This window comes from Dermacentor silvarum, chromosome 3, assembly GCF_013339745.2.
Source record: "Dermacentor silvarum isolate Dsil-2018 chromosome 3, BIME_Dsil_1.4, whole genome shotgun sequence".
Taxonomy (NCBI): domain Eukaryota; kingdom Metazoa; phylum Arthropoda; class Arachnida; order Ixodida; family Ixodidae; genus Dermacentor; species Dermacentor silvarum.
In genome coordinates this window covers 204519101-204543329 of record NC_051156.1, presented here as the reverse complement: position 1 = coordinate 204543329, position 24229 = coordinate 204519101, and the positions used below count along the sequence as shown (strand labels likewise).

At 45.8% G+C, this 24229-nt stretch overlaps 1 protein-coding gene across 1 annotated transcript in view; it reads right to left on the bottom strand.

The window, feature by feature from the left end:
* LOC119446523 (dorsal-ventral patterning protein Sog-like) overlaps positions 1–24229 on the bottom strand; it is a 319224-nt gene that overhangs the window by 56702 nt on the left and 238293 nt on the right. The window contains 3 exon segments of the mRNA XM_037710970.2: positions 8284–8425; positions 11523–11628; positions 20857–20974. Of these exon segments, the coding sequence (XP_037566898.1) occupies positions 8284–8425; positions 11523–11628; positions 20857–20974 (366 nt within the window).

Sequence of the window (24229 nt, the reverse complement as noted above, 5' to 3'; positions counted from 1 at the left end):
GTCGGTCGGGTGCCGCTTCTAATCAATCGGCAGCGCTGAAATAAATTCTGGGATGTTCCTGAATGCGCGGAGTGGCGCTGAGTATGTTTGCACATTCAGGTCTGTAGAGACTACTGTGTTAGGCAATGAAGGAAGAGCTAGTGCACTCATGGGCTGTGCGCAGATTCTTGAATCTTGGCGGCACGAGATTTCCCACAAAATGCACCATGAAGTGTGGTTATGATTGTACACGAATAATAGGACGTATTGTGGGGCGGAGTAACGCATACGATATGGCATAAAGTACGCATGAGGAGGAGGAGGAGGAGGAGGAGGAGGAGGAAACAACAAAATTTTGAACTGTGCTATGAAGACGGGACGCGAATAGAAACGTAGAAACATAGACGCACACACAGAGCACAGACTACACTGGGTGGGTACAGGGAAAGGGGAATAGAAAGAAAGACACAGTGAGCTCTCACGCGCACACGCGCAGGGCGCCCCTAAGTCAAAGGCGTTAAGACATGCCATTTGCCCCCAAGAAGCACAAAATTGCTTTAGCAGCCTTGTTGCCCGACGAGCGAACGGGACGGTGTTCGAGTAGCGCCTGCCCGGACAGCGCCCGATTGTCCAATCGTCGCAATGCGTTAGAGAGTGTTTGTCTCTTGTGACAGAAAAAGAAGAGGACAGCGACACAACGGCGTCGCAGACTTAGCACGCAGGACTATCGGTAATTCCCACCGATGTAGTGTAAGCCTTAGTCAATTACGAGATGACGTAGAGCGCGGGGTGCGGTACATAGAAGGCTAGGAAGTACGATTTAAAACACGTGTAGAGTTTAGCGTGAGTGGGCGATTTACTCTAATGGAAATGGAAACGCTGGTAACATTTAGTTCCGTCTCAATCCCTCAGCCTACTGCGCACTCGAAAGAAGTTCCCTTCAGCTGGACACAGGGGTTCTTACCTCATCATTGCGGCGTATCTGCTACCTCCCCCGTTATATAACTATGCCGGACGACGCTGAACTTGGGAGGCGTGGCCATTGCACCGGTGTTCCCTTGTACTTGGCCGCACTTTTCACTGGTTGCTAGTGTCCTAACTGTCCGCTTTCATGCAGTGAGAGAAGCAGCCATTCGCCACCTAAAATGGACTTGTCCAGCCTTTCAGCCGTGAGATCTTTTCCATGACCATGGGAGAGCTAGTGGGGCTATATACTAGTACAGGTGCAACCAAATTAGGAAGGCTCACTGAGCTTCAACAAAGTCAGTCCCTCACCAGAATAGGAATTGGCCTCCCTGGTGCAGTATTCGGCCACTACATCCCTCATGACTCTACATTTAACCCATGGCCCTCAGTCCCCAGCGGCTGCGGAGCACCAAAAATTGCCAGGCGCAGTTTTTTTCTTCGCACTACGCGACCTAACCAAGATAGGGAGCCTACATGCAAGCACTGTGCATATAGGCTCCCTAAACCAAGAGCTTAAACAGCTCCGCTGTTAAAAACGAAAACGCAACGGTTCGGCGTTGGTAGCCGATAGCTGCTGGCTGACCTTTATTTTATTTTATCATGTATTGGCTATAAACGACATACGTTCTTTTCTAGCGGTAATTTTATAAAAGGTTTATGCTAGGTGAACAAATGCATTGAACCACATAAGCCTTCCTTATGAAATATTAGCATTTAAAGAGATACTGAAAAATAAGATGCGTGGGTGACCGGGAAAACTATTTAGGTTATACAAAACGGTATGTCGTAGCCGTGCCGCAAGTATCGGCTCCAAACGAACTGCCATGAGGTTCTGCCTTCTTCGCACATATATTTGTAGAACACATCTTGTTTTATTGCAATAACGATTCCATGCACGCCCGAAGCCAATGGCCGGCGCTATATTAAATGCGAAGCATTTTTTGGCAAACATTTGCTACTTTGACAGTATCTATCTATCTATCTATCTATCTATCTATCTATCTATCTATCTATCTATCTATCTATCTATCTATCTATCTATCTATCTAGCCACCTACGACTTTGTGCTCTCACGGTGGTTTCGTTGACTTGGTATGTACCAACAGTGGCACACAATGACAGGAGTATATGGCGAACATAAATGCTTTGTCATGACATGCATGTCATGTAGGTCATTAAACAGCCGCATACGTCTTGGTGCTCTCATGGTTGTTTCGTTAACTTGGTAGGTACCAAAATCGGTATATCATGACAGGAGTGTTTGACGAACATATCATGACGTAAATGTCATGACATGCGTGTCATGTAGGTCATGACAATGACCCAGCGAAATATATTAACACTCAAAAACCACTGAAATGGGTTCGGACGTCGGTACTAAGTAAAGGAAACACTACAGGATGCTGGTATTAGTCATAGTCATGAGCATGACTCAGCAAAAATGACAATGACTCAGCGAAAAAAGAGTAACACTCAAAAACCACTGGAATGGCTTCGGACATGTACACTAAGTGAAGGAAACACTACAGGATACTGGTAGAATTCATAGGCATGAGCATGACTCAGCAAAAATGACAATGACTCAGCGAAAAAACATTAAAACTCAAATACCGCTGGAATAGGTTCGGACGTGGGACTATATGTCTATAGTCAGATACAACTTAAGTCTGCAGTGAAGCCCCGCCAGCCACTGTTCCTCCACGAGGCTGCAAATAGTTCGTACTTCAAACTTTCCCTGTTACCTAAATAAGACGGTAACCACAAAAATAAAATTATAAACGCGCAATTTTATATGTTTTCACTCAACTATTATAGTAGAAAGTACAAGTACAATTACAGTCGTACCAAGTATGACGCCATTTTGAAAACGTCGCATGACGACGATTTCGTTTGCTTCTGTGATTGGCTGGCGGAGTAACACAACCCCGCGCGGTCCATCTGCCTTTTTTTGCCAACTGCTGTTTTTAAAGTTGTATCCTACTATAGGCGAAATCGCCTGTGTACACAAAACTATAGTCATCAGCATTCGCTCGAGCGTCATCGTCTTCTTCCGCAGCTGGCTCGTTGGCGCCCCTCGGGTTGCGCTCGTGCCCGGCATGCGCTCGTGCCACTGCTCCCGCGTTCGTCGTCGTCGTCTGCTTTCATAGCTGGCTGCGTAGCCGCTAATCATTCCAGCGCAGAATTCCACTTCTGTCGTCGTAATGGGGAGGCCGCGTTTACGGCGCTATGAGCCATTGCTTGAGGGGGTATGAGCCATTCATTGTCTTACGTGACGGACAGATTTAATTTTTGCCGCAATTTGATTTCGAAGAATCGCAAGCGGCAGTGGCGGGCGAATGCTGCTAGCCACGTCGCCGAGCAAACTCGAGACATCGAACGCAAGCGACAACGGCGAAATGCGGACGTACGGTCAGTGACGTTCCCTCTGTCGCAGCCGAACGTCTGCGTAACCTCATATTTGAGAAACACTTTAATGAACCCTAGGGATTAACCCAGTGATAAATACCGGGGCCGCACGTTTTAGCTTCGCTGGTTAACCATCTTCACGGAGTGGTAGGGCCGACGAATTTTTAGTTCTGGACTAAGTGCCATTTTATAGCATATATTGTTCATCCTGTCAAAATCCAATAGTGCCAACTATAGTAAGTCTTTAACAAGGTAAAGATTACCTTTATCAAACGTTTATACACTTGTGTTTCAAACTTGGTTCCACCTCTGAAATAATAAAATAGGGCCCTACAAAAGTAGATAACTGCGTTTCAGCCTTCTTGAAAGTGCCCGGTAAAAATTTCAATTAATCGATTAATCGATGAAAAACCCTGCATCGAAAGCGATTAATTGATCAAAAGGCTAAAACGATGAACGGTTAATCGTTAATCAAAAAAAATTATTAATCGACCATCCCTAGTCATGAAAGAGCTGCCTACATCTTGGTGCTCTCATGATCGTTTCGTTAACTTGGTAGGCTCCCTGCACACTGCTTCGCATAACATCGATTTCCACAGGGCATCGGTTCTGCCGTTTTTTTGTTTAGGTATATATATATATATATATATATATATATATATATATATATATATATATATATATATATATATATATATGCCCAGCGGCTGCGGAGCACTTGACCAAGGCGGCGATCAGACCTGCGACGCGGCAGAGGGTGCTAAGAATCACTCGGAACTGAACCTGGAAACGTTCAACACGCGCACCTTATTGAATGAGGCTAGCTTAGCAGGGCTATTTGAGGAATTATCAGGCATTGCCTGGGATATTATTTGTCTTAGTGAGGTTAGAAGAAGTGGTGAGGCTTATGCAGTGCTGACTAACGGCCACATTCTCTGCTACGTACTCGAGCTCTCCATCGTGTATATAACAAAATTTTACGAGTGGAGCGTTATTTACCACGCAGCGCTGTAATAACTGCAAACACTACCAAGATCGAACCTAGCAAAAATATTTAAAAAATGACATCTTCCCGTAGGGGAACCCTGAGTAGCATGTGACGCAGCCATGGTCTTCCTTATATATTTGCATCCACCTCACAGCCGTTGCACCAATTTGATTATTCCTATTTACTTTGCCACACAATCTAGATTGTCGTTTTACAGCCAGCCAGGCGCGCTTCCTAGTTTAAACTGTCATGGCTTAAGCAGCAAAGCGCTCTTTCGACTCGCAAATGTGCATTTTAAAAGCCCTCCGGCAAATACATTCATTTTCCTGAGCGTCTCACAAGGAAACTAAACAACTATCGTGCGGCATCAGGTACAGCGATCCAGGGGAGAAAGCAACGGAGTGGATAAGCTTATCGACTTATTAAGATAGAAGAAGCTGAGAAAATCGATCGAACATTAAGAGCACACCGGTAACTCCAGTGTTGATTTATTTTTACTTTTTCGTTTGGGCTGCCACGCTGCATAAGGTGAATATGAAATTAAATATATGCCTGCAGGCCCGTTTCATGCAAATGCTGCAACAGTGACTTACAGAATTTGTGGTCCATAATCCATCGTTCATATTCTTCGGCTTGATTGTTGTTTATTTCACACCTCTATACAAGTACACTCCCGGGAATTGTCTTTGTCCCAGGGCCCGTCCAAAGTAGATCGTCACTTGATAATGACAACAGAATGTAACAAGCTACACGCTTTCGAGCTAGCTCCTAAACACCGGCAAGAATATTATGCTCAGCCGCAACTAGGGCCTGGCAGTTCTCGAGCTTCCTCAAAGTCACAAATTTGGGTTATAATTGCCTAGCAGATTAAAAATAAAAGAAAGAATATCGTAAGCTCGGAAGCATGACATTCGCGAAAAAGTTTGCAAATCCCTTATTTAAAGTTTCGCTCGCGTAAATCCTCAGATGTTTAATTAACGCGCATTGAACACACACGTGCACACGACAGATTAGCGGCAGCTTGAATAATGTAGGTACTATACCTATAAGGACAGGTTTGTACCGTCGAGAACTTCGGAATAAAGAACTGAAGTTCAGATGACAGAATATTTCGATGGCAGCGAACAGTTTAGCACGAATGCCGATTATAAGTTTTTTAATGTTTCGATGGGCAGTGGAAAGTAGCGGCGCTTATTAAACGAAACATTCCAATTTAAGATTACCGCACCGCGAAGTTCTCTTGTGATGCTGCTTTTCTTATGACAAACATACGCTCCTTAAATTGACGCACACTTTTCTGCCTCCACTGTTTTCTTCGATCGCTTGTTGCTCTTCGGCTGTACATTGTACAAATAAATACTGTACACGCGACCTATTTTAAATGCGAAATTCATTTGATAGATTCGCCAAAGAGCTCTCTGTTCTGTATCTTTCCTTAAAACTTGCACAACATATTATATGTGACTGCTGCCGACTCATCAGAGGAGCAATTTCTGAAGGCCGTACTATACTTGCAGCACGGCTCAAGCTTGGAACTGCGGCGAAAGCACTGCGTGTGTTTTTAAGTCCTGCTGGTCTTAGCGAAACTTTGCAAACAGCTTTAGTGCACTCGTGTTTGTCTGTGAGTGCGCATTCCTCTTGTATGCGTCTCATCGAACAAAATGAGTAGCTTGCCATGCGATTACCCTAGGCAAACAGTTCCAGCTTATAAAAAAATGTGGATCTCCATCGCTTTCTCCTAAATATATAGTCATAGAGAAATCACATAGCTGAAAAACATTTAACAAACCTTTTTTTATGTACTACAGCATCACACTCATAAATCCTCCACACCCTTCCACGAGACATTTATGCTATAGCATGGCGCTAACGATCTAGAAACTGCAAGGGCATTGCGAGCATTGAGCAGGGGGCCACCGTTAGAATTTTCGAGCACGGAGAGCTTAATGAGCTCTAAAATTACAGCACCGTTCTTCGTTGGGGTGCGCAACAAGAAATGCTCATTGATAAATGAAAACATAGAGAAAAATAGAGAGAAAGGAGAAAGAAACGGCCATGCAGGCTTATGAGTGCTTTCAGGCGGTTTTCACGCGAATGTACGAACACCACGCGCATTTACAAAGCACGCTCGCACGCACTGACATTAGCCGTGTCGCTATAGCTTCGCTGTTGTTATTATTTCCATACCTATATTTCTTTCACGTGCCTTCTTTCTCTCATCTGTTCCCTTTCCCGACTTGACGGGGAAGAGAAAAGAAGATAGAGTATTGCGCAGCCGCTAATACTCGACTACGCAAGCTATGTGCAGTGGCAAAAATAAGATCTATAGATGCGCGAGCATGCGGCAAAAAGAGTGACACAAAAATGGAGACGGAGAACGAAAAAGCCCGAGGGGGAGGGAAGGGATGCGTACGAAAAGGTAGCGCCGAGGAAAAGCGCGAGCGCCTCCCGGCGAACGGCGGGAATTCCAATTTAATGAGAGTTGCCGTGGCACTCTCTAGCGGTTCGCAGGAGCGTAAGTGTGGTGACGGAGAGGGAGCTGGCTTGGCATGCTGCGCCGGTGTCAGCGCGAAAAAAAAAAAAAAAGGCACAATGCGACGGATCCCCGTAATACGGTCCGTGCATGCATAAGAACCCCATATACATTACGCGCGCGATGGAGTCATATTCGGAGTGCCGCCGATCGTACGACGCATTTCCAGCCGCTCCCGACGACGCTTAGGCGAAGGGAGCGCTTCGCTGCTCTGATATGCACTACGCACGTATGAGCGCTCGCGTTGGTCGAAAAGTATGTGGGCGTCTCTGAGCTGCTGGAATTAATCACCTGCCTGTTCCCATCTCCCAATTTCTTCTACATCATCTTTTTTTTTCTTCTTTCCTTATTGTCCTCCTTTCAACGTGGCTTGCTCGCTATAGCAGTTATTTGTACCAACTTAATGCGGACTTAAAAAATTTAGAGAACATTAAAGCTGCTGAGGCATGCCGGTTGATTCAGAATTTAGAGAGGTGAATTTCGAATCGATCTTCTAAATAGCAGACTAGTCACTGCCTTACCAGTCGACGCGGGTGGCTGTTACCGACCATGTCCTTCGTCACAGTGTTCACTTCGGCTTGCGCTTTCTGTAGGACAGCGAACGATTACGGCATGCGCGGTCAAACAATAGTGAGGAGACCTAGTGTTTGTGACCCTTGGGGAAAGAAAAGACAAGGGTCTACCGCAAGCCCACAGGCATGGGAAATTACTTCGATTTTCCTTTCCGTACTCATGAAGGGTCACAAACGCTCCGTCGCCTGATCACTGTTCGAGCGGGCTTTCCGTTTTTTCGCTCGAAGTCCTACAAAGAGCAAAGTCGAGGATGCATTAAAATTATGCGCGTGGATGCGCTCGCCCTGAATTGGGTTTAATTTCGATCGAACTGAGCTGGCGCGTCAAAGTGTCCGTGTGGCAGGAGTGTTAAAAGACAAACTAGAAAGTCGTAGGCACTGGTACCGCGTTGTCGTGCCACCACGTTGTAAAATTCCCCGAACGTGCCGAGTGCTCTGCACGAGGCATCGCCAGCTGTTCTGCTGGCGTCGCCGTACTCATTCAATCAGAAACACGGAATAAATTGAACAGTGTACCGTTAGTGGCGTTAGCAATAGTTACGCACTTTATATCGTTACGTGTAGCTGATGCCCAAGGCTATTTACAATTCATTTACAGGCAAGCTAACGGAGGCCAAAATGGCGGCGCTATATCAAGCGGGAACACGCTGTCTTCCTTCTCCTCAGTGCAACCACACTGTGGCCGCTGTTCCGTATCAATATGAAGGAGTTCTCTTGTCGATCATGCGTAAGTCCAGGGTTGTTGTCGGTGGCATAGTGACAACTATAGGCGAGTATCTTTTATATATATTTTTTGCCCTCAATCAGCAGTGAATGTGAGGACATGCCAGCGCACGTACCTGGCTCGAGCCTAGTGGACTGGACAATCCGGCCTGCCACCAGTCCGTTGGGATGTCCGTTGGTTACCAGAGCCATGTGGAGCTTCTCCTTTTGGAGAAGCCGCCGGTACACCTTCGGTATCTTGTTCCACACGGCGCAAACCTGCACGGAAACAACGGTTTTTAACGTGGTTAGGTCTGGTTATAGTTTGTTTCCTTAAGTGGGTCTTTATGAGTCATGCGCTACACTAAAGCTTCACGTTGTATAGTTCCAGGTGGAAATATTGTGAGGATTATTTTGCAATATCGCTTTTATGTATGTTATTTAATGATATGAATTTCAAAAATATCTTGGCAGCTTTATGCCATGCGGGTACTCCTCGGTGCCGCGTAAAGAGAAAAAATAAGTAAAAGCACAAAATGCACGCACTGGTGATAAGCATGCACACAAAGTTTCACGCACGAGCAGGGGATGACGTAGAAGAGAGTGTGAGAACACATACAGAAACACATGCACAACACGTACAGTTTACACAGTAGGTCTGAGGGTTAACTTAAAGAAAGAAACGAAAACAACTAAAACCGCAGAACGGTCTGGCACAAGTATTACACATTGTGTAATATAAGTTTGGATGCAGGGCTCGTCCGTTTAGATCAAAAGGAAACGCAGTATACATGTCGTCCTCGGCTACGTCAAACCGACTATTTAAAAAAAAAAAAAAGGCGCACGTGTCTGTCACTGTTCCCCCCATATAAACACTTCGCACCGTGACAAGATTCCGCTTAAACTGCATTGTCCCAGCACAAATTAAAAGCGGGATCACTGTATCTGCGCCATAATCAGAAGCACGTCAGTATTACACATGCCTTCGTGTTTACATTGTATTACCTTACTTCTCGAACTTTCATGTCTACCGACTTGATCTTACACTGAAACTGCAGATTCCACCACAGTCCTCCCGCCGTAATGCAACTTTACTCTGCCGCCTCTGATAGTGAGGGGAGGCTTTTACGAAAGCCTACTCATTCTTTATTGGAATGTAAGACACACCTATCTGTGACTCATGCAACAGTGAAGAGACAATCAATCACGGGTTGTATTTTTTTCATCGTTGTGACATCGAACGCGACGTTCTTCCTAGTATGTGTTAAACCGATTAGAGAGCAGACCATTTTCATAGACAAAGGTTCTTGGACCATGGCCCCACGCGTCGCAGGCTTACAAAGCGACGCGGGTATTACAACGGTTCATGAAATCGACTGGCCTCAGATACCGATTGTAGGCATGATGTAGGCATCCAAACTTATACAACCGCCGCACGTATTAGCATGGGATAGTACCTTTCTTCCTTTCGTTTCATCCCTTAACCCCCTTCCCCCACGTAGGGTAGCAAATCGCACGAGCGTCTGGTTTGCCCCCCTAACTTTTATTCCTTCCTTCCCTCCTCCTCCACCGTTGCGTTAATAACAAAAGCGTTCAGCGTGTATACTTTTAAGTATACAGAGATATACTTTTAAGTATATACTTTCAAGTATACAGGGAAGACGCGGGAAGACTTCTGTAAAGGAAGACGCGTGCGCGTCTTCCCTTACAGAATTTTCTGCTTCACTCATGCATGAACTACACTCTCGCGTCGATAACGTGTCTCGCGGTTGTTCGCCTTCACGTATCAGAACAAGTAGAGGAACAACATGGGCCAGCTCGCCGACGCGATGGCGAGTTGTTCAATATCGATCGCCCCGGCAGACTGAAAGCTGCAAACCGGCAAACAGAAAGCGAGACCTTCGAAGAAATTCCCACTTCTGCTCCAACTCCCCCCCCCCCCCCCCCTCTTCTTGCTCCTCCTTACCTCAAACGCTCCACGCTCTTCTTTTAGGACAGGCCCGAAAAGTCTAGGAACAGCGCAGCGAGCGTGTCTTCGAAACAATGGTCGATATTTGGGGAGAACAAGATTGAAGGAGGAAGTGTAAAGAGTGGCAGTGCGAGCCATGTTTTGAGGCAGTAACACCAAGAAGTATATGGGGCAAAGACCTGCACGCGCTTGTCGGAAGTAGACGAAGAAGATAGTGTGGAAAGAGGACAGTAGAGGAATAGAAAGTATAGAAAGAAGTTGAGAGATAATGGATAACTGGGAGAGCTGTAGAACAAGAACTGAAAGAAGAAGCAGAAGAAGAAGCAGACGCAGTAGTAGTAGTAGTAGTAGTAGTAGTAGTAGTAGTAGTAGTAATAGAAGTAGGAGGAGAAGAGGAAACTAAGGGTGAGAGTAAATGGGAAGGTGTCGGAAGAGGAGATACAGGGAGAGGAGAAAAGTCGCAGTTTCGCCTGAAAGGCAAAGCATCAACTGCGATAGACAATTAGTAGAGAGCTATACGGAGTAAGGGTAGTAGTTTTATCGGCTGTATAAACTTGGACACATTCGCTTACTAACAGAATTAACAAGCATGGTGTCAGCGCGCAACAAGCAAAGCTGAATAGATCACACTCGATGACCGCAGACAACCACTGTCAAACGCTGGCGTGAGCAAGCGCAGCCGCAGCATCGAGCGAAGGTTCGTGCGGTCTATTGTTTCAACGGAAATTGAACAGCGAAAGCACAGCGCATACAAAGGTAGGAGCCGTGTGCAGATCGCTTCTAAGATACGGTGCGCACGACCGCTCGCAACCGCGCAAAGTACAAGTACCCAGCTGTTGGCAGAGTAGAAGGCGCCCCCCCCCCCCTGCCTTCCGGCGTGCCTTCCCACTTCCCTCCTTTCGCGCGCGAGATAGAATCGCCAGACCCCCTTGCGCCGGGTCGCTAAATGCGCAGTTGGTTCCGAAGCACGACGGCGGCCCCTCCCTCGCTTCCATCCCCCCACGGCCTTTCGCGCGACGGAACGTCGCGTTTGCTCCCCTCTGTGCGTTCGATCTCCGTGAAAGCGCGCGTCCCTGCGCGTTTTCACTCGCACATACAGGATACAGCGCGCGGCGACGATTTTATCCCCGTTGGACTTTACACGGAACCTCACGGCGACGGCGAAGGCAGAAATCCCCTTGGAATGGTCATATAATTGCTATCGCAATAAAAGAAGAAGAAAATGCGAGAGTAAAAGAAAGAGTTGCGGTACGCGAAGAAGACAGCGAAAGGTAAAAGAACACCGCGCCGGAACAATAAGTATAAAAAAGAGGGGGTAGACGGTGGTTGTACAGGAAGACGTATTAGGACGAGGACGGCGGGAGAGGAGTAGACACGTAACACTGGTTGAAGTATAAAGCCACAGACCTGAGTGCTGTTGTCGGCGGACAGCGTGTTCTTGTTGGCCACTTCGTGCTCCTGGACGATGTAGCCCTCTTCGTTCGTGATGAGGATGCTGGTGACGGGAGAGGGACTGCAAGGAACAAAAAAAAAAGTGTGCGAGTGTTAAGCGAAAGTGCAGTTCTAAAAAATGTCTGACGGTGCGTGATCGCCACCGCAACGAGCAATCATTAAAAAAAATGCAGGCGCACTCTGCATCTGCACATTTCAGGCCATATTAGGACACCTGATATAACTTAACTTAGCGCCCAACGTGGCTTGCACTACGGAGCTTATGGCGTTACAACTTATCTTCAGGACGGGAACAAACAGCGCTAGGACAGGACGAGATGAGTAGACAGACTTTTCACTTCGTCCCGTCCTAGCGCTGCTTGCTCCCGTCCTAATGTTGTATCAACCAGCCCAGACCAGTACCTATCTTCTATTACTTTTTTTCCTCATTCCAACGTGAAAAAATAAAGCAGCAGCACTGTCCTTGCAAAGTAATTAAATCTATTTCTTTCAGCGTTATTTCGATAAAAAGCCGAGACAACGAACAAATCAGTCACGTAAAGCCTCCACAGCATTAATTCATCAAGCTATTGCGAGTTCCCCAAAGCCTTTCCGATCATTCGTTTTTTTTTTCTTCTCTCTAACTTCTGAACACGAACATGTGTTGTTCAATTTTAGTGTTTTTATTCTGACAGCTTCAGATCTTGCTGCCGTCGTACCACCGTTTGATTAGCTCTTGCGGCCTATACGAGAACACCAGAAGGAATGACCAGACTTTCAGTAGGCTGCGCAACTTCATTAATTCTGCATCGTGATGATAGAATTTGTGTTGACAGGACAGTAGGCGTACTTTTAATACTAGTGTCCAGCTCAATTGGACCCATTCGATTGATTTTCTAAACCCTCACCTAACCTTGTCAACATAGGATTGGGGCCGTTTAATTATTGAAGTTTTCGTCCCAGGATGGTTCTAGGACTCGGTAGCAACACGCCTCCTTCTGGTTAGCGTTAACTGTCTGCACGAGAACACGGAAAGGAAATCTCCTGTGTTGCGTGACCTCGTTAATTTTGCTCCACTATACTGCAGCAGTCGGGTAAATTTACGTTTAGACAGATCGATGTTCGAAACGAGGTCACCCGTGAACTAAATCTGGATACGGCCCTGTAAACCAACGAAGAATTTTCAACTTCCATTAGCTTGAAGTTAGGGAGCAAACCTAGAAGTCTGCTAACTGCACTGATAATTCTCACCACTTTCCGGGTATTACGCAATAAGCCACGGAGTATGTGTTTGTTGCTTATTCACACGGATTGACAAACACACAATAAATTGGAAACGTTAAATGAAAGCGTTCTTCCTCGTCTCCTGCAGACGCTTCAGCAAATACATATGAGGCTTATAGTCCATAAACCACCATGCATGGTCTTCAGATTGCTCAATCTCCATAGTTTGACTGCTCTAAGTGTTTCTTTATCCGATAGTTGTCGTGCTAATACCACATTCGTCGATGTACGTCATCGCATAGGCTTAAAACCGTTAACCTGGCCTCAAAGAGCCAGCTTTACCATAAGAGCCAGGAGGGATTGGCGTGGACGAAAACGTAACCCAAACATTTGGCGATAACGTATACATTGCCTGCCGTTCATTCATCAAATAGTAGGTCCAGGACTACAACTGGCGGCTCTCTCAAGACCCGTCAATGAACTTTGAAGTGTATGACAAATTTCGCACGAGTCCGAGACCATCCTCTGGGATATGTTTCGGCGTCATCTATAGACAAAAGCATTTTAGGGGCAATAATTACGAACACGTGTCTCTCGCAGCCGTTAGATTGCCTGCCTTTTCTCCCTTTGTCCAATTCTTTTTATTTTACCCACGCGCTGCCGAATGGCTTTCAGCCCTAATGGATTTTCCAGAGAAACTACTCCTGCTTTCGGCTTAGCTTACTTTGTTTCCTTTGGCAGATAAAAATACAAGTGCTGAAGCTAATTTCGGGACGTCGAATTGCCAAGCAGCACGATCGACTTCTTTCCTTTCTTTACATCTTGAGCAAGGAGGGCACCAAAAACGCGTTCAAAATTAGCGTTTTGTTTAGTTTTTTTCGCTATCTAATATTCTGGAGAAAACTATTTCCAGTGATTACGGTGAACGCGACGCCGGTGTAGGTTTTCACAATAGGGCACCGTAAACACAAGTATAAGCTGCACTCGTGAGGGCTAATTTTGTTCCATCTTTTCACGCAGTCCCCAAGTATTCACGTAGATACGTTCTAACGAGATCAGTTTTCAACTCTTCTGCAAGTATAAGTGTTGAAGGCCACTGCATATGTAACAATGGCGTCTCCATTGGAGAAATGACCATTCAGAAGCTATGCAGGTCGACAAGAAAAGCACCCTCTCTGTGATCATAAATATAACCGTGAAGGCGATGCGGGAGATGGGGGTAGAACGAAAAACACAGAGAAAATGTGTGCAAAAGCAAGAAACGTGAACAACTGAGCCAGTTTTCAAATATATTCATAATTTAAATCGCAAACAGAGCAAACAACCATAACATCTGTCGTGTTCCTCCTTTTATGGTCCGTTCGCTCTTTAAAACTTGAGTATGCAAATAGTGGCAGCGGGCCTGTCACAGTCAGGTGACAGTCGTTTCATCTTGGAAGAAAAATCCGAAGCGCGTCCACAGTATACGTACTAAAGTGTGAATCTTCTGGGCAAACACCTGGCATGCCCGCATGATGGCCCACTTCAGCGAGAGCGTAAAATTTCACGGAAATAGTATAACGATTTATGCTAAAGGGAGACTTCGCAAGGGAACCACCGAGCTCACTTATCCGAGAAACATCTCTCACGTGGGAGCAATTCATAGTGTTGAGTGTACCAACATATCACATCCCACACATGCTTGAATATTTATTTTAACGGTGTTTTCATGTGTTCAGTACTGCATAACATTCTTTCCGTTTCACCTGATATGTATTTTTGAAGGTTGTTTATCTATTTCATGCGATTGTATTGTTGAACTCACGTTCTGATGGGGACTGGTCGTCTCCTTTGCGTTTTGAGTTTTTCGCGCTTCCAGATATTTCATAAAATCCATTTTTTGTCTTTCTTTGTTTCTGTTCGATGTTTGCATCATTTTTTAATTTTATCTGTATTCCTATATTATTTAGATTGTACACATTGCACGTATGCTTGACCTTCTCCATCGTACCACCCCCCCCCCCCCCTATGTAATGCCCAACTCCCCCCCCTTCGGGTACTTCAATAAATAAATAAATAAATAAATAAATAAATAAATAAATAAATAAATAAATAAATAAATAAAATATGTCATGTTTAATTAGCGTGTTAACGAAACCTTGTGGCTACCGACATCGGACAGCACTCTTGCTCAACTGAGCCGTTTGCACACAAATGTCATTACGCTTCTCGTAAGAGCAGAGTAATAACACAACAAATGTAATAACAAATGTTATTAGAACTGCTCGTAAGAGCACGTAACAGTCAATTGTAATGTTGAGCATGCTGGGACGTCCAATGGCAACTTAAGAAGAAAAGGTTTGAAAATTCGGCCCCAGGAGTTTTGTAGTAGTGCTTATTAAGAGAACTTAATGTTGTAATCCGCACCAAACGTTGCAAGTATACGCAGCGGTTAGGGAAGATTACCATGCATAATGAACACCAGCAGCTTTAAGATGACACATATCGTGTGCTTTAGGGTATGTGGTGCAATACAAATTAGTGGTTCTTAGCTGAAGGCTATTCTATGATACAGACACTTAAGAAACAAAAATCCATGTTCAAATAAGGTTTAATCGCGAAGAACTCAAGAACTACATGACTGGGACACGGAAAGATGTATTTAAGAAGTAATCAGCGGTAAGGAGAGCGTGTGTCATTGAAGAAAGATTGCCCTGTCAGACGGGGACATCGATGATAAAATGATGTCTGGCTGTTAATTAAATATAAGTAGGTACGATGAGGGCGTTTTCGTTATGGACGTATTCGCTCTTGACAACGCAACAGGTTCAAGAATGTGAAATGCGTTTGTGTGTCTAATAGGTTAATTTCGTGCAACTCCTGAATGGTGGCTCTCAAATCGAATACGTCATCACACCGCAATACATATAGCATAGCTTCTGATGTCTTATACAGAACCATCACTAGTTTTTGAGCAATGTATTTTTTGCATGCGCCCTAAGCAGTTATTAGCACCTGAGACACGCCGCATATTCTCACATGAATTTAATTTATAATAAAAAGACACGTGATTGCGCCATAATCGCTAAGCCAAGTATTGTAGCTATAGGCCTATAAGCTATAATAATGGTGTTGTTACCAATGATACGATTTTATAATAACAGGTGCCCCTGCGAAACAACCGCAGTTCTCTTACAGCGGAATCATTCGGAACAGTGATCCCTACCAGCATTCTTCCTGCCTTAAAACTCCCCTAAGCGTTATAACCCCTTAGATTTTAATTATTACGCCTTTTTACCACTTAGATATTTACCCTTAACAAAAAATACATTCGACAATTTTGCATAGTGAATTCTCTAATCGATTCAAATCGAATAGGAAAGTCATGGATTCGTATTCGAAAGTTTGGATATTATCGCACCTCTACTAGGTAGACAACCTAAAAGTAATTTTTTTTCTGGTTCCGTTTTTCTTTTTCTTTTTTTAAAGTTACGCTCAGGAACTAAAACGCATACCCCAAATATACCTTCGAGGTTTCCATTAGGTCCCACTCTCTCTCTCTCTCTTTCCGTATGTGTACATGTGTCTGTGTGTGAGTATTTGCCTGTAATATATTCTGTCTAAGTTTATTCTTATTCGCCCACTACGACAACTGAAAATAGACTCCAGACTCCCTAGAGAAATCTGTTTTCCATTTCGCCTCAGACTTGCCTCGCGCTACCCGCAGAGACTGCAGGTATCTCAGGTTGAGGTTGGCCATAGCAGTAAACGCAGGATCGTATACCAACAATTGTGCCCTTCTTCCTGACGGCTTGGGCGTGTGTTTTTCGCACAAGAAGAAGGAAACTGATGTTTTCTCCCGTCAGATTGCAAAATCTGCACTTGGCTTGTATTTGAAAGGGTGCCGCAGAAGTACGGTAACAAAAAGAAAGATGTCCTGAATTTGTGCTTCGCAAGATAAGCAACAAAGAGGAAATGTCTGCTGGAGTAATAGCTACAAGCTTTATGCAGAGGCACAGCTTCCATTCAGCAGAAGCCTGGTTTTCTAACCGAAGCAGAAAAGGAAAATATTGGAAGCATACGATCTCTCCGATACCACGGGCAACGGGAAACTTTTCCGAAATGTGCGGTCAGGGTAGAACGAGACAAGATGCAGCGCGACGGCTTATCTTGTTCTATTACTTTTCTCGCGCAAAGCTTTTTGCGAACCGGGACAAAAACAAGGGCTTTCTCACCTTATGTATCTGTATGCGTGTATTTTCTCGTCTGTGTAAAGTTCCGCTCTGTGAAGTAAGTTCTACGAACCAATAAAGTCGATTGGGATACGCTTCTTCGTCTTCTTAGTGCGTCAATTGACAAACTTCGAGCGATTTGGACGTTTGCTCGATAAGATGATGCCAACTAGGCGGGGGACTAAAGAACCGTCTATGACAGCCATAGAATTTCGCCTAAATGTTGGGAAGACAAAGAAAATAAAAAAAAGCATGTCGTACTATATAGGTTGTCACTGCCGTTTTATACGCCGAGTTGAAAGCTAAGTGTGAGATGATATTGATTTCGATGTGTTAACTTGTTTCTTGGTGAACAGAGGGCGAATGAGGGAAGCCCCCGTCTGAAGCCAACTTCCAGACAAGAGTAACCCGTCTTCTTGAGGGCAACAGCAATCTCCGAAGACAAGTTGGTTAATTAGGGTAGTAATAATAGAAAACAAATATCGCTTAAAGGCGCAGTGTGCAAGAGCATCAATTTCCTGATGTGACGGCCTTAAGTTTGAAGCATGGGTGCCTTGTTTTCTTTACCTTTTATATTGTCTTTGGCACAAAATCATAACGAGCATGACTAGATGGCATTCGTTTACCTCATGGTTACTGGACCTTCCTGAAGTCATGACGTCCCGTGTATTCCAATGCGGAAAGTTGAACACAACGCCCCTCATAGAGGACGACGCAATGTAAACTTAGAAAAATTGAAAGGTCAGCAAGTTAACAGGGATTCACGGTGGGGAAAGGCAGGCATAAGGACAGGGACACAAGTAGCAGGACCATTCAGTTGATACTCAGCGTTTGTGTTGTCCTTCTCTGTCCATATTTGCAAGCCTGCCAATTCCTACCATCCCCGAAAGCTTGCTGGTCAAGGTTCCGTTCCTGACAGTGCTACCAATATGAAGCGTGGTCACAAGAGAAAAATGTGGGAGCAATATCGATTCTGATGCCTCGGAGACGGTTCCCGAGGCTTCCTGCCATCCGACGTCGATCGTTATAGGTGCCGACACCGTGTGCTCTTAACGAACCCGGCACACTTAACGACGTTATGGGGCCCAACACCACGCCAACGAGCCGGCTTGGATCGAAAGCCATCGCCGAGTCCGGTTTCTTGGAGCTGTTCGCTGCCTGCACTCAATCTCGCTAAGCCGCGCTACATTGCTGTAGCCAGATCGGTCAGGAGAAAATCAGGGACCTAGGCTCGCACTCACAAAGCACTTCTGAGGCAGAGGTGGCTCGTAAACACTACAGTGCGGGCAAATCCTCACAGTTAATATTATGGACGGCTGGCGACCAGCAACACTAGCGGCTATGTCTCGAATCAACCATGAGAGCTTTTCATTTTTTTAAGTACGCATTCTCTTACTGCATCCTAGTCAGTCAGCTCAAGAAGACAGCACGCAGGCATCATTTCTGTCGAAAAGAACAGATATAGGTAAAAGAAAAACAATAAAGAAAACTTCGCGTGTGTCTGCAAGAGACGACACGTTGTATGTGTGAAGCAAGTATTCAGCACAATAGACGGCAACCAACTGTAACCGCCCGCAGCTTGACCACCTGGCCTCTTTGCATTACTGTCCAATCCCCCCTAGACTCGGCCGATGCCTAGCAACTCGGCGTTCCCGGCTACGCCTGGGTTAACCTTTGCGATTCCGATTGCGATTCGCAATGGAGGGGTCGACAACGCTGCGTGTGATGACTGTGGTCGTGAGGAGATCCTTGAGTACATTCAATTTTCTCTTTTATTACACAGGGTGCAGGTATGATATTACTGGCGACTATTGCTATCTCGCGTTGATAAGCGACCACTTTCCGAAAGAATCACTCTGGTATGCTGCCCACACACGTTAGTCGCAGCAAAGCGTGACGACAACATTTTCACGATTCTTGAGAGCAATTGGTCTAGGCGCATGCGTATTTGTGTGATGTCTCTCTCTTTCATGTTCTATCCCTGCTACCTCCTCCGCCCCGGTCCCTCAATGCAGTGTGCCAAATTTGCCTTACGATCTGATCTGGCGCTGAATTCACAGAAATATTTCGTTTGTAAGTGCTCTTTGCCACTGGCCGGTCTCCAGCGTCAGCATTGGCTGGAATTTGTCCTTAGGAAAAATTCGAGCGTAAGAGGTTTTTTTTGTGAATACGAGCCCTGTTCCGGTTTGCCTACCCGTCTTTGTCCTTTCTTTCATTTCTCTCTCCCTCTCTTTTACATAGTAGTCCTCGCTTTTGTGCTTATTTACAGGCTTTGTTGGCGAAGTGCCATCCTTAGGTCAAGCTCACAGATATTCCGGATTGTACAGCACGCATAGTGTGCCCACTGCTGTCATTGGTCCATTTGAGCTGTTTCGCATATACACGCACCAGCGAGCACAAGGCACTCGCCAAGGCTGTGAAAGTGTAAGAATGAACACATTCACAGAGCGTTATTTTTCCTTCAGAAGGTGAAAGATTTTCAGCAGCCGTATTCGCAAAAATGTTCTTAGGCTATAGAATTCTTCGTAATAGCAGATTCCAGACAATTATGGTCGGATATAATAGCGAAGATGGACAGCCAAGGGCACTTTTTTTTGTTGTTGTTGATGCTGTTGCTGTCGTCGTCACTGTTGTTTTTGTTGTCTTTAGGCATTCTAGTCATCTTCACCGATATTAACCAACCAACTAACCTGCCCAATAACACACGCGCGCGTGCATAATGTAGTGTGAGCCCCAGGAAACATTTCTAATATTTCGTACGTGATCTGCAGAAATAATGCCTCTATATTTTCACCGAGATCAAACACAGACAAGGGTCCGGAGCCAGTCGCAGTGACGTTCCTACAGTTCAAACAGCATTGTGAACTCGATCAGCGCACAGCCGACGCGCACTTTGGCATCCGAAACAGTGCACGGTTTTAACGAGGCGGGATATCTACTTTTCTCGTAGACGTCCATTGTGTAGCGTGTGCAAAGCACTCCCGCGCGGGCCATTCCGGATGGCCTCCCGGAGCTAGGAAGATATGGAAAATTACTCCGGTGCCATCCGACGGAAGAAGAAAAAAATGTGCCCCTTCCCACATTTCTCCTTTCCACCTCCGCAGCGCAAATAAATGGGCCGCACCAAGAATTGCGCTTATAGGCCGTTTTCCCGATCCGTCGGAATAAATCGGTGGCAGCACATCGAGGCTAATGGTTATGACGGCTTCTTTCACACGACTCAATGAGGATATTCCATGCATCGTGCGTAGTCGACTTCAATGCGGTTTCCAATATCTGCGGCAAATTTTTACGCCTTGGTAGTAACTGTTGGGCACGTTCTTGGATCGGTGATGCCGAAATTCTGAGCCACTAGCTCCTATGATGGATGAGGTAATTTCATACAGTCTCCGTGCTTAGCATCCACGATGATGTGTTACGTTTTATGGCACAAGGGTCACGTGTGGCAAAAGCGCTCTAGAAACATGAAAGGTGCTATCGATGATAGAATACAGCCGTAAGCACATCTGTTATACGGCTCTCGTGGAGAACATTCGCAGTGCTTACTTCCTTTTTTTCACCCTTTTCCTTTACGCCCCCGTGCAGGGACGGTAACCAAATGTACTTCCGGTTAAGGTATTTTTTTATATAAATCCTCTTCCCCTTCCTCTTCATCACTTTTTATATATTCCCGTTCCTCATTTTAGGGTCCAAACTCAATCCTGAGTAACCTCCCTCGCTTTTCTTCATCTATCTTTCACAACAGCTTAAGGCAAGACATCCACGCCTGTCAGTTTGTCAACGAGACCGCTGCGGTGCTTCAACACGAGGATAGAAGGTGGCAGGGACACATAAAAGCAAAAGAGCCACGGCTGAAGTCGCCGAACGCATCGCACCTGTTGTGATAGACGCCGATGTGGAGGTCCTTCTTGATGTACGTCAGGTACCCGACAGCAGCGACGGTCGTAGGCACCGTGGGATACGAACCGCGACCAGTGAGCAGCGCGCTGAACTCTGCGGAAGAATAAAAAAAGAAAACGTCGATTCAGTCACACGCCCGTATAACGAAGTGCTCGGAACCTTCGAAATCCTTCGTTATACAGGTAACTTCGTTGTAAAGGTCGCGAACCGTACCGCTCACAACAGAGCAGGCTAAGCACGTACATTGGATAAAAGAAAACCTTTAACATAAATTCGAGAGAGACTTAGAGAAATAAACTATTAATTTTTTCTTGTGTGTGCACAAGTCACCTGAGAGAATGGGCAACTGCAGCCAACCTTATTGCATCGAAATTCACAGTATGTTCAGCAGCAACACGCAAAAAAGCAAAGCAGAGCAAAGCTGCGGATCATCGAATATTGCTATCGCAAACCCTTTACGTCAAAAATCACGGTTCGTTTATAGGAACTTCATCATCGTTGGCATTCGTAGATTAGTCGCGTCCTTTCCACCACAGATGGCTTTGAAAAGGTCGTCAGCCAGTCAGCTACGATTGCATCATCAGGTCGTCATCACAAATGCTACGTATTCGGCAGCCATATCGCACCCGCTGACGCGCTACAAGCAGCGCACGAGGACTATTTTTGACCTCGACACACTCGTCATGTGTGTAGCTAGCACTGCAGCAAGTGCTAACGCAGAGTGAACTTCGGATGACGTCAGCGAAGAGCAGTCACGGAACTTGTACGTGGCATTCGTTGTAAAGCCACTTTAGGCTAGTTGCCAGGGACACCAAATTCCTTCGTTGTGCAGGAAAATTCGTTGTAGTGGTCTTCGTTTTCAAGTCATTCGCAACACATATGAAACATAGGAATTAGAAACGTAATCAATCCTTTCTTATACAGGTCATTTCGTTGTAGAGGCGTTCGTTGTAAAGGCGTTCGACTGAATAAGGTTTTCGTTAAGTTTCAGCACATGCGCTTCTTTCATCGACTGTTCCGCAACGCTAATAGGGCAAATATTTGTCGGAAGTACTAAGCATCCGTTTGTTGGCTGTTCTTACACAAAACTAAATTGTAGTTTATGACAGATCTGTGAATCTAATCTGTCTTTTCACATTGTGCGTATGGGGTCCTTCCAGAAGACACCCCACGCGAAGCTCTGTGCCAGTGCCGCCGTTACCACACACATAATAATAATAATAATAATAATAATAATAATAATAATAATAATAATAATAATAATAATAATAATAATAATAATAATAATAATAATAACATTATCCATACTCAGGTAACGCAATTTCAGCTATAATCCCGTTGGAATTACTCCATTCGACATTGCATCCAATACGTGGACCTTTTGTGTAAGTAACTTAGACAAACGCACCCATGTCCGAATTGCCAGCGTAATTGAGGCTATAACATAACCCTGTCACAATAAACCATGCAAATTACCTTATCTCGCAGAACACAACCGCAGATGGTGACGCAATACAAGTAGCCTATCATTGCGCCTTGCACTGGTTAATAAATGCATATCACGAAACGTCCAGCGAATGGGAACCTTATAGTTTCGCAATATCCCGCGACGCGCAACTCGATATCCACATTTACAAGAAACATTCGCTTGAGACTGGTAAATTTCGCGCGCATGCACCTGAATCGCGTTGCCTCCCTAACAAGTAACGATAAGCGAAGGTTACAAATAACAAAGAAAACAAAGTATCGGCAACGAACATAACGCAATTGAGTGCGTATGGACGAAACACCACGGGCAGAACGTAAAGCCATGAAAATGTTTTTTTTTTTTATACATTATGCTTCTCTCTTTCTAAAGTCGGCTACTATCTTCAGTCAAGGCAACAGACGTGACCGCCAGGCCTTTCTCGGAGGCGGGAGCTGAAGAAAGCGCGGCGCGCTCCATTAGCAGAGCTCCTGCGAGCGAAGCGAGGAGAAAGCCTTTTTACGGGTGGCGAAAGGCCCAGCGGGAGACTTCGGATTAGCAGCCCGCACCTCCGGACGGGCTGCCTATTTAGATAAGAGCATCTGAAACCTAATTTACATTTCGCTCTCTACCTCACTTTTCTTTCCGGTTCTGCAACGCCGATCTCCTCAGAAAGAAAAAAAAAAAAGGAGCAGCATCAACTTTTATTATTCTGCGTCGCTGTAGAAGCGGGCAGCATTGTGCAATGCAAAGCGAACGTGAGAAAGCTAACGTGAGTTAGGCGGTGAAGCCGAATTCATCGATTTGTCGGCATCAACGGAACAATATCCTCGCCGCATTGGCTCAGTGGCTATGACACCGCACTGCTGAGTTCCAGGTCGCAGGTTCGGTTCCCGGCGAGTTTGTGTTGAGCACCCCTATATCGATACTGCCGACGACACAGTAACCAGTGCGCCGACTAAACCTGCGCTATTCACAAGCACGAGGAGCAGTGAAAAGTTTGTTCACTATCGGGCTGCCGACAGTCCTGGCTTCTAAAACAGTGCACATGCACATTTTACTGCGACAACGCAGGAGGCCCGCTTATAACAACGTTCCCTCCTTGCAAACCATCAGCATCGTCAGCCCACGCCGACAGATGCATGCAGGCTTCACGTGTATACACACCACCCCTTATACGCCGGAGGACGAGACAGCCTCTCTCCGTTAGAGACACGCAAAGCTGTCTAGACCGACGGCGAACGCGCACATTTGCATCCACGTTTTTTACAGCCCCGTCCCGAAGAAGTTGGGCCAAGGCCGGTTTTTAATTATTACGCGCCGGCCTTGCGAACGCATACACAGAGCGCGCTCGCGTGTGTTATGCAAGTGTCGGCTGGTAGGACGTCTGGCGCCTCTCTCGCGCCAAGATTCACGTTGCGTGACCGCACAAGCACGCACGCTGTACAAGAGAGGTTCGTTGTCTGCGTTGAGTGGACACTGTGTCCCCCCCCCCCCCCCCCCCGACACCGTCTACGCCCTCTACCACTGCTCGTCTATGCTGGACTCGAAACTAGTTTCGGAGATGGTCGGGCCATGGCCACATGCGTTACGCCCGCAAACAGCTATGCAAGCAGTAGTCGTGTTCTTGAAGTGTACCGGCCTGAGTGGCCGTTCTTAGTCCTCCTGGGCATCCTCCCGCATGCACCCTCTCCCTCATTTTCCTCTGCCTCCTTTCCCTTCACCACAGTGTAGGGTAGCAAACCAGAAGTTCGCCTGGTTGACCTCCATGCGTTTCCTCTCCTTGTTTTCTCGTTCACTTCGTCTATATAGAAAGAGTGGATTACGTCCTCACCCACAGTACCCCTCCCCTTGCGCCCAAGCGAGTGTGGATTGTCTGTAGC